At 37.7% G+C, this 18,054-nt stretch overlaps 1 protein-coding gene across 1 annotated transcript in view; it reads left to right on the top strand.

The window, feature by feature from the left end:
* DNAH8 (dynein axonemal heavy chain 8) overlaps positions 1-18,054 on the top strand; it is a 396,454-nt gene that overhangs the window by 114,050 nt on the left and 264,350 nt on the right. Inside the window, exons 25-28 of the mRNA XM_064597567.1 lie at positions 4,592-4,667; positions 5,628-5,823; positions 15,225-15,421; positions 15,979-16,105. Coding sequence (XP_064453637.1) covers positions 4,592-4,667; positions 5,628-5,823; positions 15,225-15,421; positions 15,979-16,105 — 596 coding nt within the window. The remainder of the gene's footprint in view (positions 1-4,591; positions 4,668-5,627; positions 5,824-15,224; positions 15,422-15,978; positions 16,106-18,054) is intronic.

The following is an 18,054-nucleotide window of genomic DNA, read 5'->3' on the forward strand; positions in this document are numbered from 1 at the left end:
TGCCTTTCTAATATTATAGTGAGTAAAAATTATTTCATGTTTCTAATGTGAGGAGATTTGGAAATATATCAATATTGTAATATTATATATAATAAATGTAATAAATATATAATAATACAAAACATAATATTTAATATTTTAAAAAGTTGAAAAATTACTTTCCTCTTTAAGAGATTTATTTATTTATTTAAAGATTTTATTTATTTGAGAGAGAGAGAGCAAGAGGGTGAGAGAGCACAAGCAGGGGGAGGGGCAGAGGGAGACAGAGAAATGAACTCTCTGCTGGGGTGGAACCTGACATGGGGCTCTCCTCCTGGGATCCTGAGATCATTACCTGAACCAAATGTAGATGCTTAACCAATTGAGCCACCCAGGTGCCCTGAGAGAATTATTTAAATTACACTGAATCTATAGAACAACTTGGAGCAAATTAGCATTCTTACAATATTGAGTCTTCCATCCAGAATCATGAATTACCTCTCTATTTAAGTCTTCTTTACTATTTCTCAATGAAGTTTTATAATTCTCTGTGTGAAAGTCTTGCACATTTTTGTTAGATTTATTCATTGGCTCTTCATGGCTGAATTTTAATTTAATCATGCTGTTATAATCTCCCAATGTGATTCCTTCTCTTTTGGTCAGTTCTTGTTTTATGTGTTTTAAGCCTATGCTATTAGGTGCGTGCAAAATCATAGTAGTTAAATCTGCTTAGAACACTGTATTTTTAATTTTCATTTTATTCCTTTACATATGTTAATCCTAATTCCCCAAATTCTTTTTAGTCTGTTATTAATTTTACCTTACCGGCTTTTTTGGTATATTGCTTTTGAATGCTTTGTTCAAACCTTACTGTGTAGTTTTTTTGTTATATATATATATTTTAAAGATTTTATTTATTTATATGAGAGAGAGAATGAGATAGAGAGCATGAGAGGGGGGAGGGTCAGAGGGAGAAGCAGACTCCCTGCTGAGCAGGGAGCCCGATGCGGGACTCCATCCCGGGACTCCAGGATCATGACCTGAGCCGAAGGCAGTCGCTTAACCAACTGAGCCACCCAGGCGCCCTTTTGTTATATTTCTTAAAAGCATCATATACCTGCTTATTTTTATTCAATCTGAATATCTCTGCTTTTTAATAGAGTATAATTTGTTTACATTTATTGTGATTTTTTCACGTAGTTATACTTAATTTATGACATTTCATTTTGTGTCTGCTTCTTAGTATCTGTTTTCTTTGGTTCATTTCGTTACCTCTGTTATCTTTGGGATGGATAATATTTTCCTTCCTATACTTTGGTTATTTAAGTAGTTACCCTTAAATTGAGTCTATGTGTATCTTGCTCCAGTTTAAAAAAAAAAATACTGTCTACGGTTTTTCAGTTTTCTAGTCTTATATCTAACTACAAGGGCCTTGGCGTACTCACTGAACTGTATCTACCTCATTATTACTTCTTGATGTTTTTATTTTACCTTTTTTTGAACATGAATATTGGCATATTTTATTAAAATCTCCAGATTCTTGTGTATTTCTTGTATTCCATTGGTTCCTTAGTCAGGGTACATGAGGGGTAAACTCTCTTATTCTTCATTTTAAGTCTGAAAAATGTCTTTTTTGCTTTCATACTCTCATGACAGTTTGGCTGGATAAAAAATTTTTGTTTGTCTCTCGGCATTTTGAAAGCATTTCATTTTTTTTCTTATATTTTTGCGATAAGAAGTCTGCAGTAAGTCTAACTGAAGATTATTTTTTATCCTTGATGTTCTATAGTTTTCTTTCCCTCTGTGAATTTGTCTTTAGTTAATCCTGCTTTATTCTCACTGTGTACTTGCTATTCAAGGGCGAGGGCATGACATTCCTTAATCCTGGAAAATCCTCAGCAATTTCCTCTTCAGCTGTTGCTTCTGGGACATTCCTTTCATTCTCTTCTGATGGAACTCCTCGTAGTTGGATGTTGAAAAGATTAACCACATGATTTATTGTTCCAACCAGGACACTCTTTTGAGTGAAATGACACTATCCAGATTTAGCCTGGAACTGACCTGGGCACACTGGACATGCACTTATCTCAAATCTTGGGGCTTTTGGTCTGTCCTCCCTGTCTCCTAACTACTTTGTCATAAGTTTTGTCTTTTTGCCTTTCTGGGCTACATTATGAGCAAGTATTTCTCTTTCTAGTCTAAAAATGATCTCATCTATTGTATCTTAAATATTTCAGTTAATACTTTTTTCCTTATTCTCCAGATACTATATCATTTCTGCTTTTTTAATTTAGCAATTTATTATTTTGGGAGAAGATAGCCTTCATTGATCTCTTTGAATATTCTCAATATACTTATTTTAGAGTTTGTTATATGTCTATACATCGATTTTATCTGGAGTGGGTTTTTGTTTCAATTATTAATTCCTTTTGTCCTCTTTCTTACTGTAAGACTTATTCATGGCTATTGGGATTCTAGTTTAAAAGACCTCTTTGGTATGGTGACTAACATAACATAATAAAATTAAAAAAAAATAAATAAAAGACCTCTTTGAGTGAGACATGTGTGTGCATGTGTGTGTAGGTTTCAAGTGCTGGAAAATGACTGAAAAACTACACCTCCATTTATATGCAAGCAGATGGGGGCAGGGGGAGTCATAAGAAACAAAAGCCTCTGCAGTTCAACATGAAGATTCAACTTTAGGACGCAGGACCCTTGGTTCCCAGATAAACATATTATTGCAAGTAATTCTTTGAACCAAAAGCAAGCACATAAAGGGAAAAAACCCTCTAATTCATAGTCTCATTGTGAAATCCAAGATGCAATAATAAGACAAGTGTAAACTGTATTTAAAAGGGCAGAATCCCAGAACAAGAAAGAGTTTTATAAAGCATAAACAAACAGCTGAGGCGACAGAGGCAGTGAACAGTACACTAGATCATTCAGTAAGTTATTTGACAAACTAGAGCTTAAAGAATTCTCCAAAATTTCAGGTGCAAAATACAAAGAGATAGATACTACTTAAAGACAAGGTAAGAAAAAAGATAAAGAAAAGTAACATTTATTGAGTGCTTAATGTATGCCGGGTACTTTTCCAAGCCCTTTCCATGAATTAACACATTTCATGCTCACATTAACTATCTGAGGCAGATCCTGTGATTATTTTTTGCATTTTGCAAATGAAGAAGCCAAGGCAGGGAGAGGTTGAGTAACTTACAGAGGGTCACTCAACTCAGAGACGGTTTCCTGCCTCAATCCAGCACGTAAAACCTACATATGGTCAATTGAACAGCCCTTCTTTAATCTTAAAAAGAGATCTGTTGTATCATCTTCAAAAGATTCTCAGTGTACCTGACAGGATTCAAGGGAAAAATCACCTACACACCTAAACATAAATCAGCTAAACATAATTTGTGAATTTCCAGAATAAAAGGGAAAACCCTGTAAGCATCCAAACAACAGAGTGTTACTTAGAAAAATAGATTAACAACAGAACCCTCGTCTGAAAGTGGAAACAAAAGATGCCAACAAAACAATATTCGTAGAGTGTCAGAGAAGGGAATTGTGATTCAAGCTGATAGCATTTCTTGCTATGGAAAGCAATAAAACATTTATTATAATTTTGTCTGGGATGGGGACAGAGGTCAAGGCAGAGGGAGATAACCAAACTAATTTGCAGCTCTGATGTGTGTTCTTCATTACTTGTACTCGTGTGTCTGTAGGTATGTACTTCTGTCTGAGCATGAATATGTTTAAAAAAGTAATTTTTAGGGGTGCCTGGGTGGCTCAGTTGGCTAAGCATTGGACTCTTGATTTTAGCTCAGGTCATGATCTCAGGGTGGTGAGATCGAGCCCCGTGTCGGGCTCCGTGATGGATGTGGAGCCTGCTTAAGATTCTCTCTCTTCTTCTGCCTCTTCCTTGCCCTTCTCTCTCTAAAACAAAAACAGAAACAACAACAACAACAAAAAACAGTTTTTGGAGGGCTTTGACCAGAAATCTCCTGTGTAATCTTGCAAAAGATTATATATAAAAAAGTATATGAAGGTAAATGCTTTTTTGTTGGTGATCTTGTCTGATATCTGTTACAGGGCTGGAACAGGATGCGCTTTTATTTTTTTTAAAGGTTTTATTTATTTATTTTGGAGAGAGAGCAAGAGAGAGCACGAGTGGAGTGGGGGAGAGCAGTGGGAGCGGGGAAACAGAGGGAGAGGGACCAGCTGATTCCAGGCTGAGCAGGGAGCCTGATGTGGGGCTCGATTTCAGGACCCTGGGATCATGACCAGAGCTGAAGTCAGACGCTTAACCAACTGAGCCACCCAGGTACTCCCAGGATGTACTTTTAGTAAACATTGTTAAGTGGTTATTAATGAGAGAGAGCCACATTAAAATACTAGAAAATGTACAGGAGACTAATATTTCACTTCTAATAATATTAAAGCATTATGTTTTCTTAGTTCTCTGAAATGTATGGTTTCATTATAAATAACATTCCCCATGTAATTTGGTATTTTGAAAGTGGTCTTTATTTTTAGGATTGAAAATGGTAGCAGAATTAAGCTTTTATGAAATTTTAGGTCAAGTTTTATAAGTTAAATGTGAATCTTATTCCAGCCACCATGGACGAAGGCGATCAGAAGATGTTGTTTCCTTTATAAAAACTGAAGTACATCTTGCAATTCCAAATGTGGTAAGTATAATTAAATATTCAACTTAATACAGTGATATTTTGATAATTTTTAAAGAAGTACAGCACTACAATTGAACTTTCATTTAGAATAACCACTTGGTTCTATGTAACTTTTAGCTTCACCAGTACTTAACAAAAATCAGAACATTATTTTTATCTATTGTAAAAAATTACATAGTTCATGGTGTGTTGAAGGTTGACGTAAGAGGTGAGTTAAGCATCTGTTCAGCCATCAGTCAGCAAGTACTCTAAAAATATTCTTGCTTTTTCTTTCTTCAAGCATTAAATTATCTAAATAGTCCATCTCAGAAGTCCAGATCCCTATCCCCAACACACAACTGTGAGGTAACCAAGAATGGCAAGAAGAGAAAGAAAGAAAGGGCCTATGCCCCGAGCACAGGGACCCTTATGCCCTCTCCTGCCCCTTATTTCTACCACCATCCCAGCTGCCCCTTGGCATTTGAAACTCCAAGTCACACAGGATGACTGAGGTGACTTCTGTGATGGGCCATGGGATAAGGCCAGGCGGGAATAATCAGTGACTCATCTACCACCATCGACACCGACACGGTTTGGCCTCCTGGAGGAGAGCTTCTGTGCTTATTTGGCACACATTTCAAAGAACTGAGGTCAGAACCTTGGCAGTATAGCTTCTTTAGTCATTTTGCTTCCTGGGCTCCAACACAGAGTCCACAATTTCTGGCTGTATCCAGCCACCCTCATAGGAAAAGGAGGGCAAGTACTGTGCTTGATTTGTTTAGCCTGCAGGAAATGATAGAATGGGCAAACCTCAGGGTAGAGAAAATCCGCAGCCTACCCTCCTCTAACAGGCCTCTCCCAGAGCAGCCTTCCACTGGGCCAGCTGAGGCTTTCCTGCCCAGTGGGGGATGGACTGGTGAGAAACAGAGGGATGGATGGTATGTGGTGCCAGTACCGGGAGCCCCATTCTTCTCTCCACAGGTAATGATTCCTAGTTTGGATGACATTCAACAAGCCATCAACCGGATGATCCAGCTCACCCTGGAGGTCAGCAGAGGAGTGGCTCACTGGGGGCAACAGCAGACCCGTCACATCAAGCCTGCCGTCACCAGTCCCAGCCGTACTGCGACTGATGTGACCCCTGTAAACGCAGCAAAACCGGCCAAGAAGGAAGAGAGTAAGAACATTAAAACAAACCCCAGATGAATAGAATCTTATAATTGTAACAACTAGTCGATGGTCTTTATGATTCTTCCTGGGTATGACAGCATATAGATTTTTAAAATTTTAATTCCAGTGTAGTTAACATACGGTATTATATTAGCTTCAGGTGTACAAGATAGTGATTCAACACTTCCATATATTACTCAGTGCTCATCAAGATAAGTGTACTCTTGGTCCTCATCACCTATTTCCCCCAGCCCCCCACCCACCTCCCCTCTGGTCACCATCTGTTTGTTCTGTAGAGTTGAGAGTCTGCTTTTTGGTTTGTCTCTTTTTTTTTTTTCTTTGTTCATTTGTTTTGTTTCTTAAATTCCACACATGAGTGAAATCATATTGTATTTGTCTCTCTCTGACTGGCTTATTTCATTCAGCATTATACTCCCTAGCATTATACTCCAGCCATGTTGTTGCAAATGGCAAGGTTCCATTCTTTTTTATGGCTGATTAAAGTCATTTCTACATGTTTATTTGTTAAATTTTGCATTAAAAATAAAAAAAAAGTGTTTTCCATCCTCCACCATAAATATAACATACAGACATTTCCATCCAGAGTTTGGACATAGGTGAACAAGGGTTTTTATCACTGTTGTACTATCATAATCTTAGATTCAAAGAAAAATTATAACAAGTCTTAGTACTAATTCTACTTTCAGCATTGTATTTGGTCCAATGAACGTAGTTTGTTAGAACATGATGTTTAAAAGTTCTGGGTCATGTGTTCCTTGTACATACAGTATATATGAGCTATTCCCTTAAGAAATTATGAGTGTGATATGGCACTGACCCAAGGTTTCATAGATATTTTTGGACACTTTTGTGTAGAAAGCCAAACTATTGATAAGTAAAAATTGCATATATTTAAGATGTAAATGTGACATTTTGATACATGTATATATTGTGAAATGATTACCACAACCAAAGTGATTAACATGTCCATCACCTCCCACAGTTACCATTTTTTTTGTGTATGCATATGGTAAAAAGATTTGAAATCTATTCTCTTAACAAATTTCAAGTATACAATACATTAGTATTATCTGTAGTCACCATGCTGTACGTTAAATCTCTGGAACTTATTCATCTTATAACTGAAAGTTTGTACCCTTTGATCAGTATCTCCCCTTTCCATCACCCCTCAGCCTCTGGTAACCACTGTGCTACTCCGTGTTACTATGGGTTTGACTTTTTTTTACAATGGAATATTATTCAACCTTAAAAGGATGAAATCCTGCCACTGGTGACAACAAGGATGAACCTGAAGGGTGTTATGCTAAATGAAATAAGCCAGACACAGACAAATATCACGTAATCTCATTTATACATGGAATCTAAAACAAAAGTCAAACACTTTTTCTAAAACTATGTCATCTCCATTGGTAACCAGGAAAATGCAAATTAAAAACAATAAGATACCATGTAAGTTACATGAACAGGTGGCCCAGGCTCCATATACCCTTTCTATTGTTGCACCAACCCTGCTCTCTCTGATTATATCTATGGTCTCATGGGGTATTCCCTACAACCAGCAATAGAGGATGAAAAATCTCAGGCCCAGTCTTTGTTGAATTGGTTTGATATATTGGTGTGAGCTGAAAATGGACCACTGCACTATAGACTATAAGGCCTTTAAGAACAGCAAGAAGGGGAATTTCCCCCAGTGGGCGGAGCTTCAAGCAGTATATTCTTTTGAAGGAGAGGGGAATGATCTGAAGCAAAGATATACATGGACTCTTGGACAGTGATGAGTGGCTGGACTGGTTGTTCAGGACTTAGAAGGAGCAACATTGGAAAATCAGAGGCAAGGAGGTCTGGGGGAAAAGCATATGAATGGGTCTATGTATACACATAAAATAGCTGGCAAAAGAAATATTAGTTCTATCTTTTTTTTTTTCAGAAGTGTTAAATAATTTGTCCAAAGTCACAAACCTAGTGATAGGACTAAAATCCAGTTGTCTGACTTTTAGTCCAGTATTTGCCATTATTCTTTATTTCCTCCCTAGTTCATTCCATATGTCTTTCTATTATTATAGCAGGCTAATCTAAAAACCATTAGGTGCAAGAATCTTTGGACTTATCAACAACCTTGCAAGTAAGAATTCTATTTTCTTTCAAATTATCAACTAAGTATAATAAAGACATTTGCAGACATGCAATGTCTTAAAAAATTTACCCTCAATGCACCCTTTCCCACAAAGTTATTAAAGGTTGTACTCTTCCAAAATGAGAAAATAAAGCAAGGAGACAAGCAAAAAGGAGACATCTGATATTGGAAACAGGAATGAAATATAGCAGAGAGGTGAAGGGAATTCCCAGATGAATGATAAAAGATGATTACACCATGATAATTGTATTCTAAGCAGAGAGGGCAACCAGTTGACTCAAGAGATATAGTTTTGGCTGCCTTCACCAAGATGCCTGATGACATTGTACTGTCTTTTAACTTGAAGACTGAATGCCTGGGGAAGTCTGGTCCATATTCTTGGCTGTGCTTGCTTCTTTTCACACATGCTGCTGAAGTTGCCAGTCTGCTCTCATTGACCTAGTTCAGCTGAGGAAACTCATTTCTTTCTTTGGAATTGTTCTGCTTTGACCTGCTACTGGAAACTAGAGGGAAGGAACTGTGATTTAAAGGAAAAAAAAATTAGGGGTGCCTGGGTGGCTCAGTCGGTTAATCATCCAGCTCTTGACTTCAGCTCAGGTCATGATCTCGGGATCCTGGGATTCAGCCCTGCAATGGGCTCCATGCTCAGGATCCTGCTTGAGGATTTTCTCCTTCTCCCTCTGCCCCTCACCTCTCTCCATCTCAAATAAATAAATAAATCTTTAAAAAATTAAAAAAAAAAAATAACAAAAAAGATTAGCCACTGCCCTGGCCCCTTATTCCTGCTGGACTCCATTACATAGCTTATAACACAGCCCTGCCAGATGCTCTGCTTATGATGAGACCTGTATTTTCCAGATCATAAATGATAGGACTTACCTATGATTCCCCATGGCTTCCCCACAAAGGGCTTTTGTAAATTTGGAGGAAAGCTGAAGCCAGACTAGAAGCACTCGGTTTAGCTTCTTTTTTTTCTGAGAACCTTCTTCTAACATGGGCAATTAATGTTCTTTCCTTTACAACTATGTTTGTGCTTAATGCTCAGTTAAAAAAAATAAACAATATATTGTTTATAGATAAGCATGTTGGTTTATCTTCAAAGAAAATTCAGGATCCTGGTTACCTGTTGGAGTAAGGGAGGAGTATATGATTGAAGAAGGCCTACTGAGGACTACTGACTGATCTATTAGCACCATTCTCTCCTTAACCTGGGTGCTGAGTACATTGAAATTATTTTCCTTCTTATTTAGTATGTTTTATATATATCATATTCTTCTTTAACTACTGTTTTATATATGCTGCTCTCTCTGTATATATTTTAGTCACCCATACACATCCTTTTAGGAATATGAAGGATTTTCTGCTAATGGTATCTGTGGAAAAATTTAGAAGCATTTATTTCCCATTAAAATGAAGAATAAAACAAGGAAGCCTGCTATCATCACTTCTATTCAATATTTTATTGGATAAATCCAATAATAAAAAATGAGATAATTGGAAAGGAAGACTAAGATTGTCCTTACTTGAAAGATCATGCATAGGAAATCCAATGAATCTAGAAACAACTATTAGAACTAATATTTATGTATAAAAGACCAACATACAAAAGTATTTCTATAATGGCCAATAATTCAATTAGAGTGTAATAGAATTATATGTCAATTATATCTCAATAAGGTTAGGAAAAATGTAATAGAAAAAATGGGTTTTTCAATAGCCACAAAACCATAAGGTACTTAATAAATAAATGTAAAAAATATTTGCATAGCATTTTTAGAGAAAATAATTATTATTGAATGGTATAATGGAAGATAGGAATAAATCCACAACATGAAGAACTCAATTTTTTAATTAATTTATAAACTCGATACAATTCCAATGAAATCACAACAGAATTTTTTATACAATTTGTTAAATTAATTTTAATTTTTTATGTAAAATTATATGGAAGTGCAAAGAGCCAAAAATAGCTCAAAATATTGGTGAAGGAAAACAAGGTAGGAGGTTCTGTCCTGCCACATAGTAAGGAGGGTTATTAAGCCAGACTAATTAAGAGAATCTCTTAATGGTCCAAGAATAGATAGATCAATGGAACAGGACAGAGGATGCAGAAACAATCTATATGAAAATTAGATATATGACACAGGTAGACTTACTAATCAAGGGGGAAAGAATATGCTATTTATTTATTTTACAGATTTTTAAAAAAATTTATTCGTTTGAGAGAGAGAGACAGAGAGAGCACAAGCAGGGGGGAGAGGCAGAGGGAGAGGGAGAGGCAGACTCCTTGCTGAGCAGGGAGCACCACTCGGGGCTTGATCCCAGGATGCTGGGATCATGACCTCAGCCATAGGCAAACACTTAACTGATTGAACCACCCAGGCGCACCCAAAATGTACTACTTAATAAATGATACTAGTGACTTTTATCCATATGGAAAAACTTAAATTAGGTTTTATTGATTTTTTTAAAAGATTTTTTTATTATTTGAGAGAGAATGAGAGAATGAGAGAGAGAATGAGCAGGGAGAACGGCAGAGGTAAAGGGAGAAGCAGACTCCCGCTGAGCAGGGAGCCCAGCTCGGGGCTCTGAGATCATGACTCTGAGAGTCATGGGCTCTGAGACCATTAGCCAAAGGCAGATGCTCAACCGACTGAGCCACCTAGGCTCCCCTTAAATTCGATTTTAAAAGCATAGTAAATTCATATGCATTATTCTATATTTTATAGCACTGTTAAATAAATATATCCTATAACACTGTTTGAATAAAACATAACAAAATATATTTATGACATTAGGGTAAGGAAAAATTCTCAAGACATACAAAGCTCAAACCATAGAAGAAAATATGTTAAAGTTTGACTTCTTTATATTTAAAAACATTCTTTAAAGGGTCCTTAAATTTAAACGACCCTTAACAAAATGTCAGCAAACTGAATCCAGAAACATATAAAAAGGATCATCTATTATGACCGAAAGAGGTTTATCACAGAAATACAAGGTTGGTTTAACACACTAAAATACACCTATCTGTAGAATAAAGGACAAAATTACATGATCACCTCAGTAGACACAGAAAGAATTTGGCAAAATCCAACTCTCTTTCATGATAAACATATTAACAATCTGGGGATAGAATTGAACTTCTTCAACCTGATAAAGGGCAGCTATGAAAAACCTACAGCCAACATCCTACTTAATGGTGAAAGAATAGATTATTTCCTCCTAAGATCAGGAACTAGTTAAGAATGCCAGCTTTCACCACATCTATACAACATTATACGAGAGATTCGATTCAGTGGATTTAACAAGAAATTAAAGCTATATAGACTGGAAAGGAAGGGGCGAAACTGGCTTTATTAACAGGTAACATTATCATGTATGCAAAAACATCCTCAGGAATACATACACATGCAAAACTATTAGAATTAATAAATGAGTTCAAATATGAGGATATAAAGTCAATATACAAAGCTCGATTATGTTTCTTTTTTTTTTTTTTTAAGATTTTTGTTTATTTGAGAGAGAATGAGATAGAGAGCATGAGAGGGGGGAGGGTCAGAGGGAGAAGCAGACTCCCTGCTGAGCAGGGAGCCTGATGCAGGACTCGATCCAGAGACTCCAGGATCATGACCTAAGCCAAAGGCAGTCGCTTAACCAACTGAGCCACCCAGGTGCCCCTCGATTATGTTTCTAAATACTAGGAATGAACAATCGGAAATGAAATTAAAAAAACAATTTCATTCACAATAATATCATAAAGAATAAATTTAACAGAAGACCTGTAAGCCCTGTACACTGGAAGTTCAAAACATTGCTGAAAGATACACCATGTTCATGGGTTGGAAGACTCAGTACTGCTAAGATGGCAATTCTCCCAAATTAATCTGTAGATTTAGTGGAATCACTATCAAAATCCCAGAAAGTAGTTTTGCAGAAATTGAGTTGATCCTAAAATTTGAATAAGGAATAGGAAAATTCAAAGAAACTATAATAGCCCATACAATTTTGAAAAAGGATAGTAAAGCTGGAGTACTTGCATGAGTTAATTTTTCAAAACATACTATAAAGTTACAGTAATCAAAACAGTGCAGTGTTGGCCTAAGAATGAACGTTTAGATCAGTGGAACAGAATAGGCAATCCAAATATAAACTTTAGAATCAATTAACTTTCTGAAAGGATACCAAGTCACAAAAATGGGATAATGGATTCAACACATGGTGCTGGAACAATTAGACATACATATGCAAAAAAAAAAAAAAAATGAAGTTGGTCTTTTACCTCACACCATTCAAAGAAATTAACTCAAAATCAATTATAGAAGAACTAAAACTATAAAAATTTTAGAAGAGAACATGTAAGAAGTTAGCAATTTGGGGTTAGACAAAATTTTCTCAGGTATGGCAGCAAAAACATGACCCATAACAAAGAAAATTGACAAATTGGACTTCAACCAAATTAAAAATTTTGCTCTTCAAAAGACATCATTTAAAATATTAAAAAGGGAAGCCACATATTTGGAGAAAATATTTGCAACTCATACATCTGATATAAAGTACTTGTATTCAGAGTATATAAAGAACTTAAACTGAGTAATAAGAAGACCATCACCCTCCCTAAATGGGCAAAAGATGGATTTCAACAAAGAAGATATATAAAAGGCTAAAATACACATGAAAAGGGAGGGAAAACTGAATGGGAAGAAATCAGAGAGGGAGACAAACCATGAGAGATTCTGGACTCTGGGAAATAAACTGAGGTTTACAGAAGGGAGGGGGTGGGGGGATGGGATAACTGGGTGATGGGTATAAAGGAGGGCACATATTGTGATAGGCACTGGGTGTTATGCGCAACTAATGAATCGTTGAACACTACATCAAAAACTAATGATGTTCTATATGTTCGCTAACTGAACATAATAATAATAAAAATAAAAACACACATGAAAAGATGCTCAACATCCATCATTAGTTATTAGGGAAATACAGGTTAAAACCATGATGAGGGGCACCTGGGTGGCTCAGTCATTAAGCGTCTGCCTTCGGCTCAGGTCATGATCCCAGGATCCTGGGATCAAGCCCCGCATCGGGCTCCCTGCTCGGAGGAAAGCCTGCTTCTCCCTCTCCCACTCCCCCTGCTTGTGTTCCCTCTCTCGCTGTGTCTCTCTGTGTCAAATAAATAAATAAAATCTTTTTTTAAAAAAAAAACCATGATGATATACCACGGCATACCTATTGGAATGGATAAAATTAAAAAAAAATCTACAATACTAATTGTTGACAAAGAACCTGGAACTCTGATGCACTGCTGCAGGGAATATATAGAAAGGTACAGCCGGGGCGCCTGGGTGGCTCAGTTGGTTAAGCAACTGCCTTCAGCTCAGGTCATGATCCTGGAGTCCCAAGATCAAGTCCCGCATCGGGCTCCCTGCTCGGCAGGGAGTCTGCTTCTCCCTCTGACCCTCCTCCCTCTCATGCTCTCTGTCTCTCATTCTCTCTCTCTCAAATAAATAATAAAAATAAAATCTTTAAAAAAAAAAAAAAAGAAAGGTACAGCCACTTTGGAACCAGTTTGGCACTTTCTTAAAAAGCTGAACATAACTTTACCATTTGGCTCAGGAATTCCACTCCTAGGAATTTACCCAAGGGAAATGAAATCACATGTGCATGTAAAGATGTGAATGTTCACCGCTGCATTATTTGTAATAGCTTCCAATTGCTAGCAAACCAGATGTCCAAAAGCTGGCCAATGGACTAACAAAATGAGGTATAGCTACACAGTGGAATGCTTCTGTGGAATAAAAGGGATAGAACTCCCAGGACATGCAACATTAGTGACTTAGTTAATTAAGCCAATACCTTATAGTTTTGTTTGCTTTAATTTTGTTTAAAATTAAGACAAAAGAGCAAATGAGTGACCTGGTCTTAGAGGAGACTGTGGCAAATTCAACAGGGATGCCCTTTTAAGAGATGCTTCTCAGCTTCGGCTAATTGTTGCCACGCAGAAACACGGGTCCTGTATTACCAGGTCAAATCTTTTTATTTTTGAGAGAGAGAGAGGAGGGACAGAGAGAGAATCCCAGCATGGAGCCTGAGGTAGGGCTTGACTTGGGGATCGATCTCAAAACCCTGAGATCATGGGACGCCTGTGTGGCTCAGTTGGTTAAGCGTCTGCCCTCGGCTCAGGTCATGATCCTAGGGTCCGGTGATCAAGTCCAGCATCGGGCTCCCTGCTCAGCGGGGAGCCTGCTTCTCCCTCTGCCTGCCGCTCCCCCTGCTTGTGTACTCTCTCTCTCTGACAAATAAATAAAATCTTTAAAAACAAAATAACAAAACCCTGAGATCATGACCTGAGCTGAAATCAAGAGTTGGACACTTAACCGATTGAGCCACCAAGGTACCCTAGATTAAACCTTTTTATTTTTTTAAAAGATTTTATTTATTTGAGAGAGAGATAGAGCACAAGCAGGGGGAGCACCAGGCTCCTCACTGAGCAGGGAGCCCAATGCAGGACTCAATCCTAGGACCCTGGGATCATGACCTGAGCCAAAGGCAGACGCTTAACTGACTGAGCCACCCAGGTGCCCCTGATTAAACCCTTTTAAAAGAGAAGTTAGAAATCTGGAATTTTGCATGCATGATCATGCTTTTCAATTGTTCACAACTGTTTTGGAAAAGCAAGGCATTGTTTGGGCGAAATGTATCTGTATAGTCTGTTTGATGGGGAATACTGGAGAATTTTGATCAAGGCAGTGACACGATCAGATTTTGGCCAGAGATGTTTATAGTGGTGGTTAATAGTGATTGCATGTCTTGATATACCAGATGTTGAGCTGAAGACAAACATATGTTGTCTCATTTAATCCTCACATGTATTTCCATGAAGATTAAAAAACTGGCCTAAAGTTATTTAGGTAATAAATATGGTGCCTCTCTTTTAACCACCATGCAGTTCTGTAGAGCAACAATGTCAGCTCTTTTGACCTTTCCTTGGAGGACTTATTTGGGGTGGGGAGGGTTTCATCAGTGTCTTTCAGTTCTCTTCTCTGAAAACAGTTTTTCCACTTTAAAGAAATCTAGACCTCAGAATCTGACACAGTGGTTTAATAAGAGTCAGTGACGTATAAGAGAATAGCTCTTAATTACTTGGAGGGAGAGTCCTTTAAAAACTACAGCTTGAAAAAAAAATCTATAAATATTAACATTGATATTGAATATAGAAGTTATCTACATATAAAAATATCTGTTTTCAGGATCTTTTGAAGAAATTATTCCTGCAAGGAAGCTGAAAAATTTTTATCCGGGGGTAGCAGAGCACAAGGATATTTCCAAGTTGGTTCTCCTCCTTTCTTCCTCTGTGAATTCTCTACGAAAGGTAGCTCATGAGGCCTTGCAGGACTTTCAAAAGTACAAGACACTCTGGACCGAGGACCAAGACGTGAAAGTGAAGGTGTATTTCTGCTACTTGTGATGCAGTTTGGGTTTGAGTTGTTTATATCTAACTTGCGTGAGAGGACCAGGGAAGTATCAGTGATCGTGACAGGAACTCATGAGCAGAGGTCAGGAACCTGTAAATGTCCAGCACCTGACATACTCGATTTTCTGCAATTCTCACGTTGACACTCTGAAGTAACTGAAAGGAATGAGGCTCAGGAAGATTTCGTTTAACTTGTGTAAACAATTGAGTACCAATTGCGTTCCAGACACATTCAGAGGCTGGGTATTCAAGAGTGTGTCACGCTTACATAGATACAGCTGTCTTTTTGGTTAGAGACTCAATGACACATGAATAACATTAGTATAGTTGTTGTTGTTGTTATTCATGGTAGACTGTGACATTCCCTCACATAGCCTCATCTTCCGTACTACTGGCTAATCCCTTTCTTTACTGAGCCAGTCCCCTGACATACAAGTGGAAAAGTATATAAGCAAAAAAAAAAAAAAAAAAAGGCAATGTGAGATTTATACTGTCAAAAAGCTAAAGTAAACACTGTTTCCTTACTACAGGAGTTTTTGGCTAACAACCCCTCTCTGACTGAAATCAGATCAGAAATTCTACACTTTGCTACTTTTGAACAGGAGATCGATGAGTTGAAGCCTATTATTGTTGTGGGAGCACTTGAATTGCATACAGGTATTTTTAAAATGTTATGTAAGTATCTGTATTTTCACATGAAATGCTGCTTTGTTTAGAAAGCAGTTGTGAAACTACTTTGGTATAATATTATAGATATCAAATATTTCTGGGCCATGAATATTGTTCATATATATGTTGTATATATGTATATATACATTGTGTGTTATATCATATATTATTATATATTCTTTGCATATAATATTATGCCAGGTGGCTTAATATACTGAATACGATGCAATTCCTCAATTGGCAGTCAAGCAACTAAGCTACAGGTGAAACTCTTTTTCAGGTTACTGTGAGGAAGGAGCTGTATACATGAGATAGGAATCAAACAAATTGAGCTTTCCTGAGAAGTTAATCCACTTGGGATTAGTGTATCAGAGGATGATGAGACAGCTGCTTAATATCTGAGATTAAACTCCCAAACTGATTTTACTGATTACAAGAGTAAGGGAGAGTGATGCTGGTCAGGCCCAGTGTTCCGAGCAGAGCACACTCATATAAGGTGTCTGGACAGCATGGGGTTTAAGGACTGTGGGTGTAAATAGGTTAATATCATCTGTAGAAAGATGTTTACTCAGGTGAGATTGTTGTTGATTGGTTGGCACTCAGAGGCAGGCTTATTGATACGTTCTTTTCGACTGGTTGACATTCAGAAGGGAGGACCTGATGCGGATCGGGTGGCAAAAGTATGTGACCTGAGGTCAGTTGGTCTATGGCTTGGGTTTGAAACTGGGTTATGGTGGCTACTTGTTGCCATGGTTATAGCGGTGCAGTCTTGTCAGAAGTTTGTGAGAAGATTTTATTCTCAGAAGATATTTGAATGACCTATTTTACATCAACTATCCACCTTAGGTAGATTTTCAGATCTATCCTTAAAGAGTAAGTCTAACTATGGCTCCCAAATTTGATTGTCAAGGTTACCTGACCTCTTTAATCCCATCCCTTCTGCTGGTGATAATGACAGAGTTCGCCTCATGAACTGCTTTATATGGAACACTTAGCATACTACTTGGCAAACAGTTGATGTTCAATAAATATGAAATACTGTTATTATTTTTTTAAAGATTTATTTGTTTATTTGGGAGAGAGAGAGAGTATGGGGGGCGGGGGAGAGGGGCAGAGGGAGAAGGAGAATCTCAAGCAGACTCCGCTGAGCATGGAGCCAGACACGGGGTTTGATCCCAGCACCCTGAGATCATGACCTGAGCTGAAATCAAGTTGGCAGCTCAACTGACAGCCACGCAGGCGCCACTTAAATGCTGTTATTATATCTATCAAGAAGGGATTTAAATTGGGGAAGAATCACAAATACTTGAAGGGAATATTTAGTTAGAAATCAGAAACTAGGGGTGCCTGGGTGGCTCAGTCGTTAAGTGTCTGCCTTCAGCTCAGGTCATGATCCCAGGGTCCTGGGATCGAGTCCCACATCAGACTCCCTGCTCAGCGGGAAGCCTGCTTCTCCCTCTCCCACTCCTCCTGCTTGTGTTCCCTCTCTAGCTGTCTCTCTCTCTCTGTCAAATAAATAAATAAAATCTTAAAAAAAAAAAAAAGAAATCAGAAACAATACTTCAGGGACAATAATTCCAAGAGCTGTAGACTTTTGGAAAATTAGTTTACCTATTATTATTACTATTATTTAAATTTCCTATTTGTTTTCTCATAGTGGTTAGCACTGTGATTCCTCATACAAAAATCAACTCTAGCACAGAGTGAAAGTTGGCTGGGGGCTCAGTTTTAGAGAGAGAAAACTAAGAAATGGAATAGGCAGCAAGAGTTCTAAAGAAGGGGGAAGGTGGGCTGAATGCTTGGGGACTGAGGAAAAAGAGAAGACAGGCCCACAAGATGCAGACCTCATGAGAGGATCTCTCAGCCTCAACCAACAAGCTGGCTGTATGTTTCCGCAGCTCCCTAGTCTAACTGTTGGAAGTTGGCAAGGAGCAGTC

This window comes from Mirounga angustirostris, unplaced genomic scaffold, assembly GCF_029215605.1.
Source record: "Mirounga angustirostris isolate CCGP_5_RB_7025 unplaced genomic scaffold, mMirAng1.0.hap1 SCAF_8, whole genome shotgun sequence".
NCBI lineage: Eukaryota > Metazoa > Chordata > Mammalia > Carnivora > Phocidae > Mirounga > Mirounga angustirostris.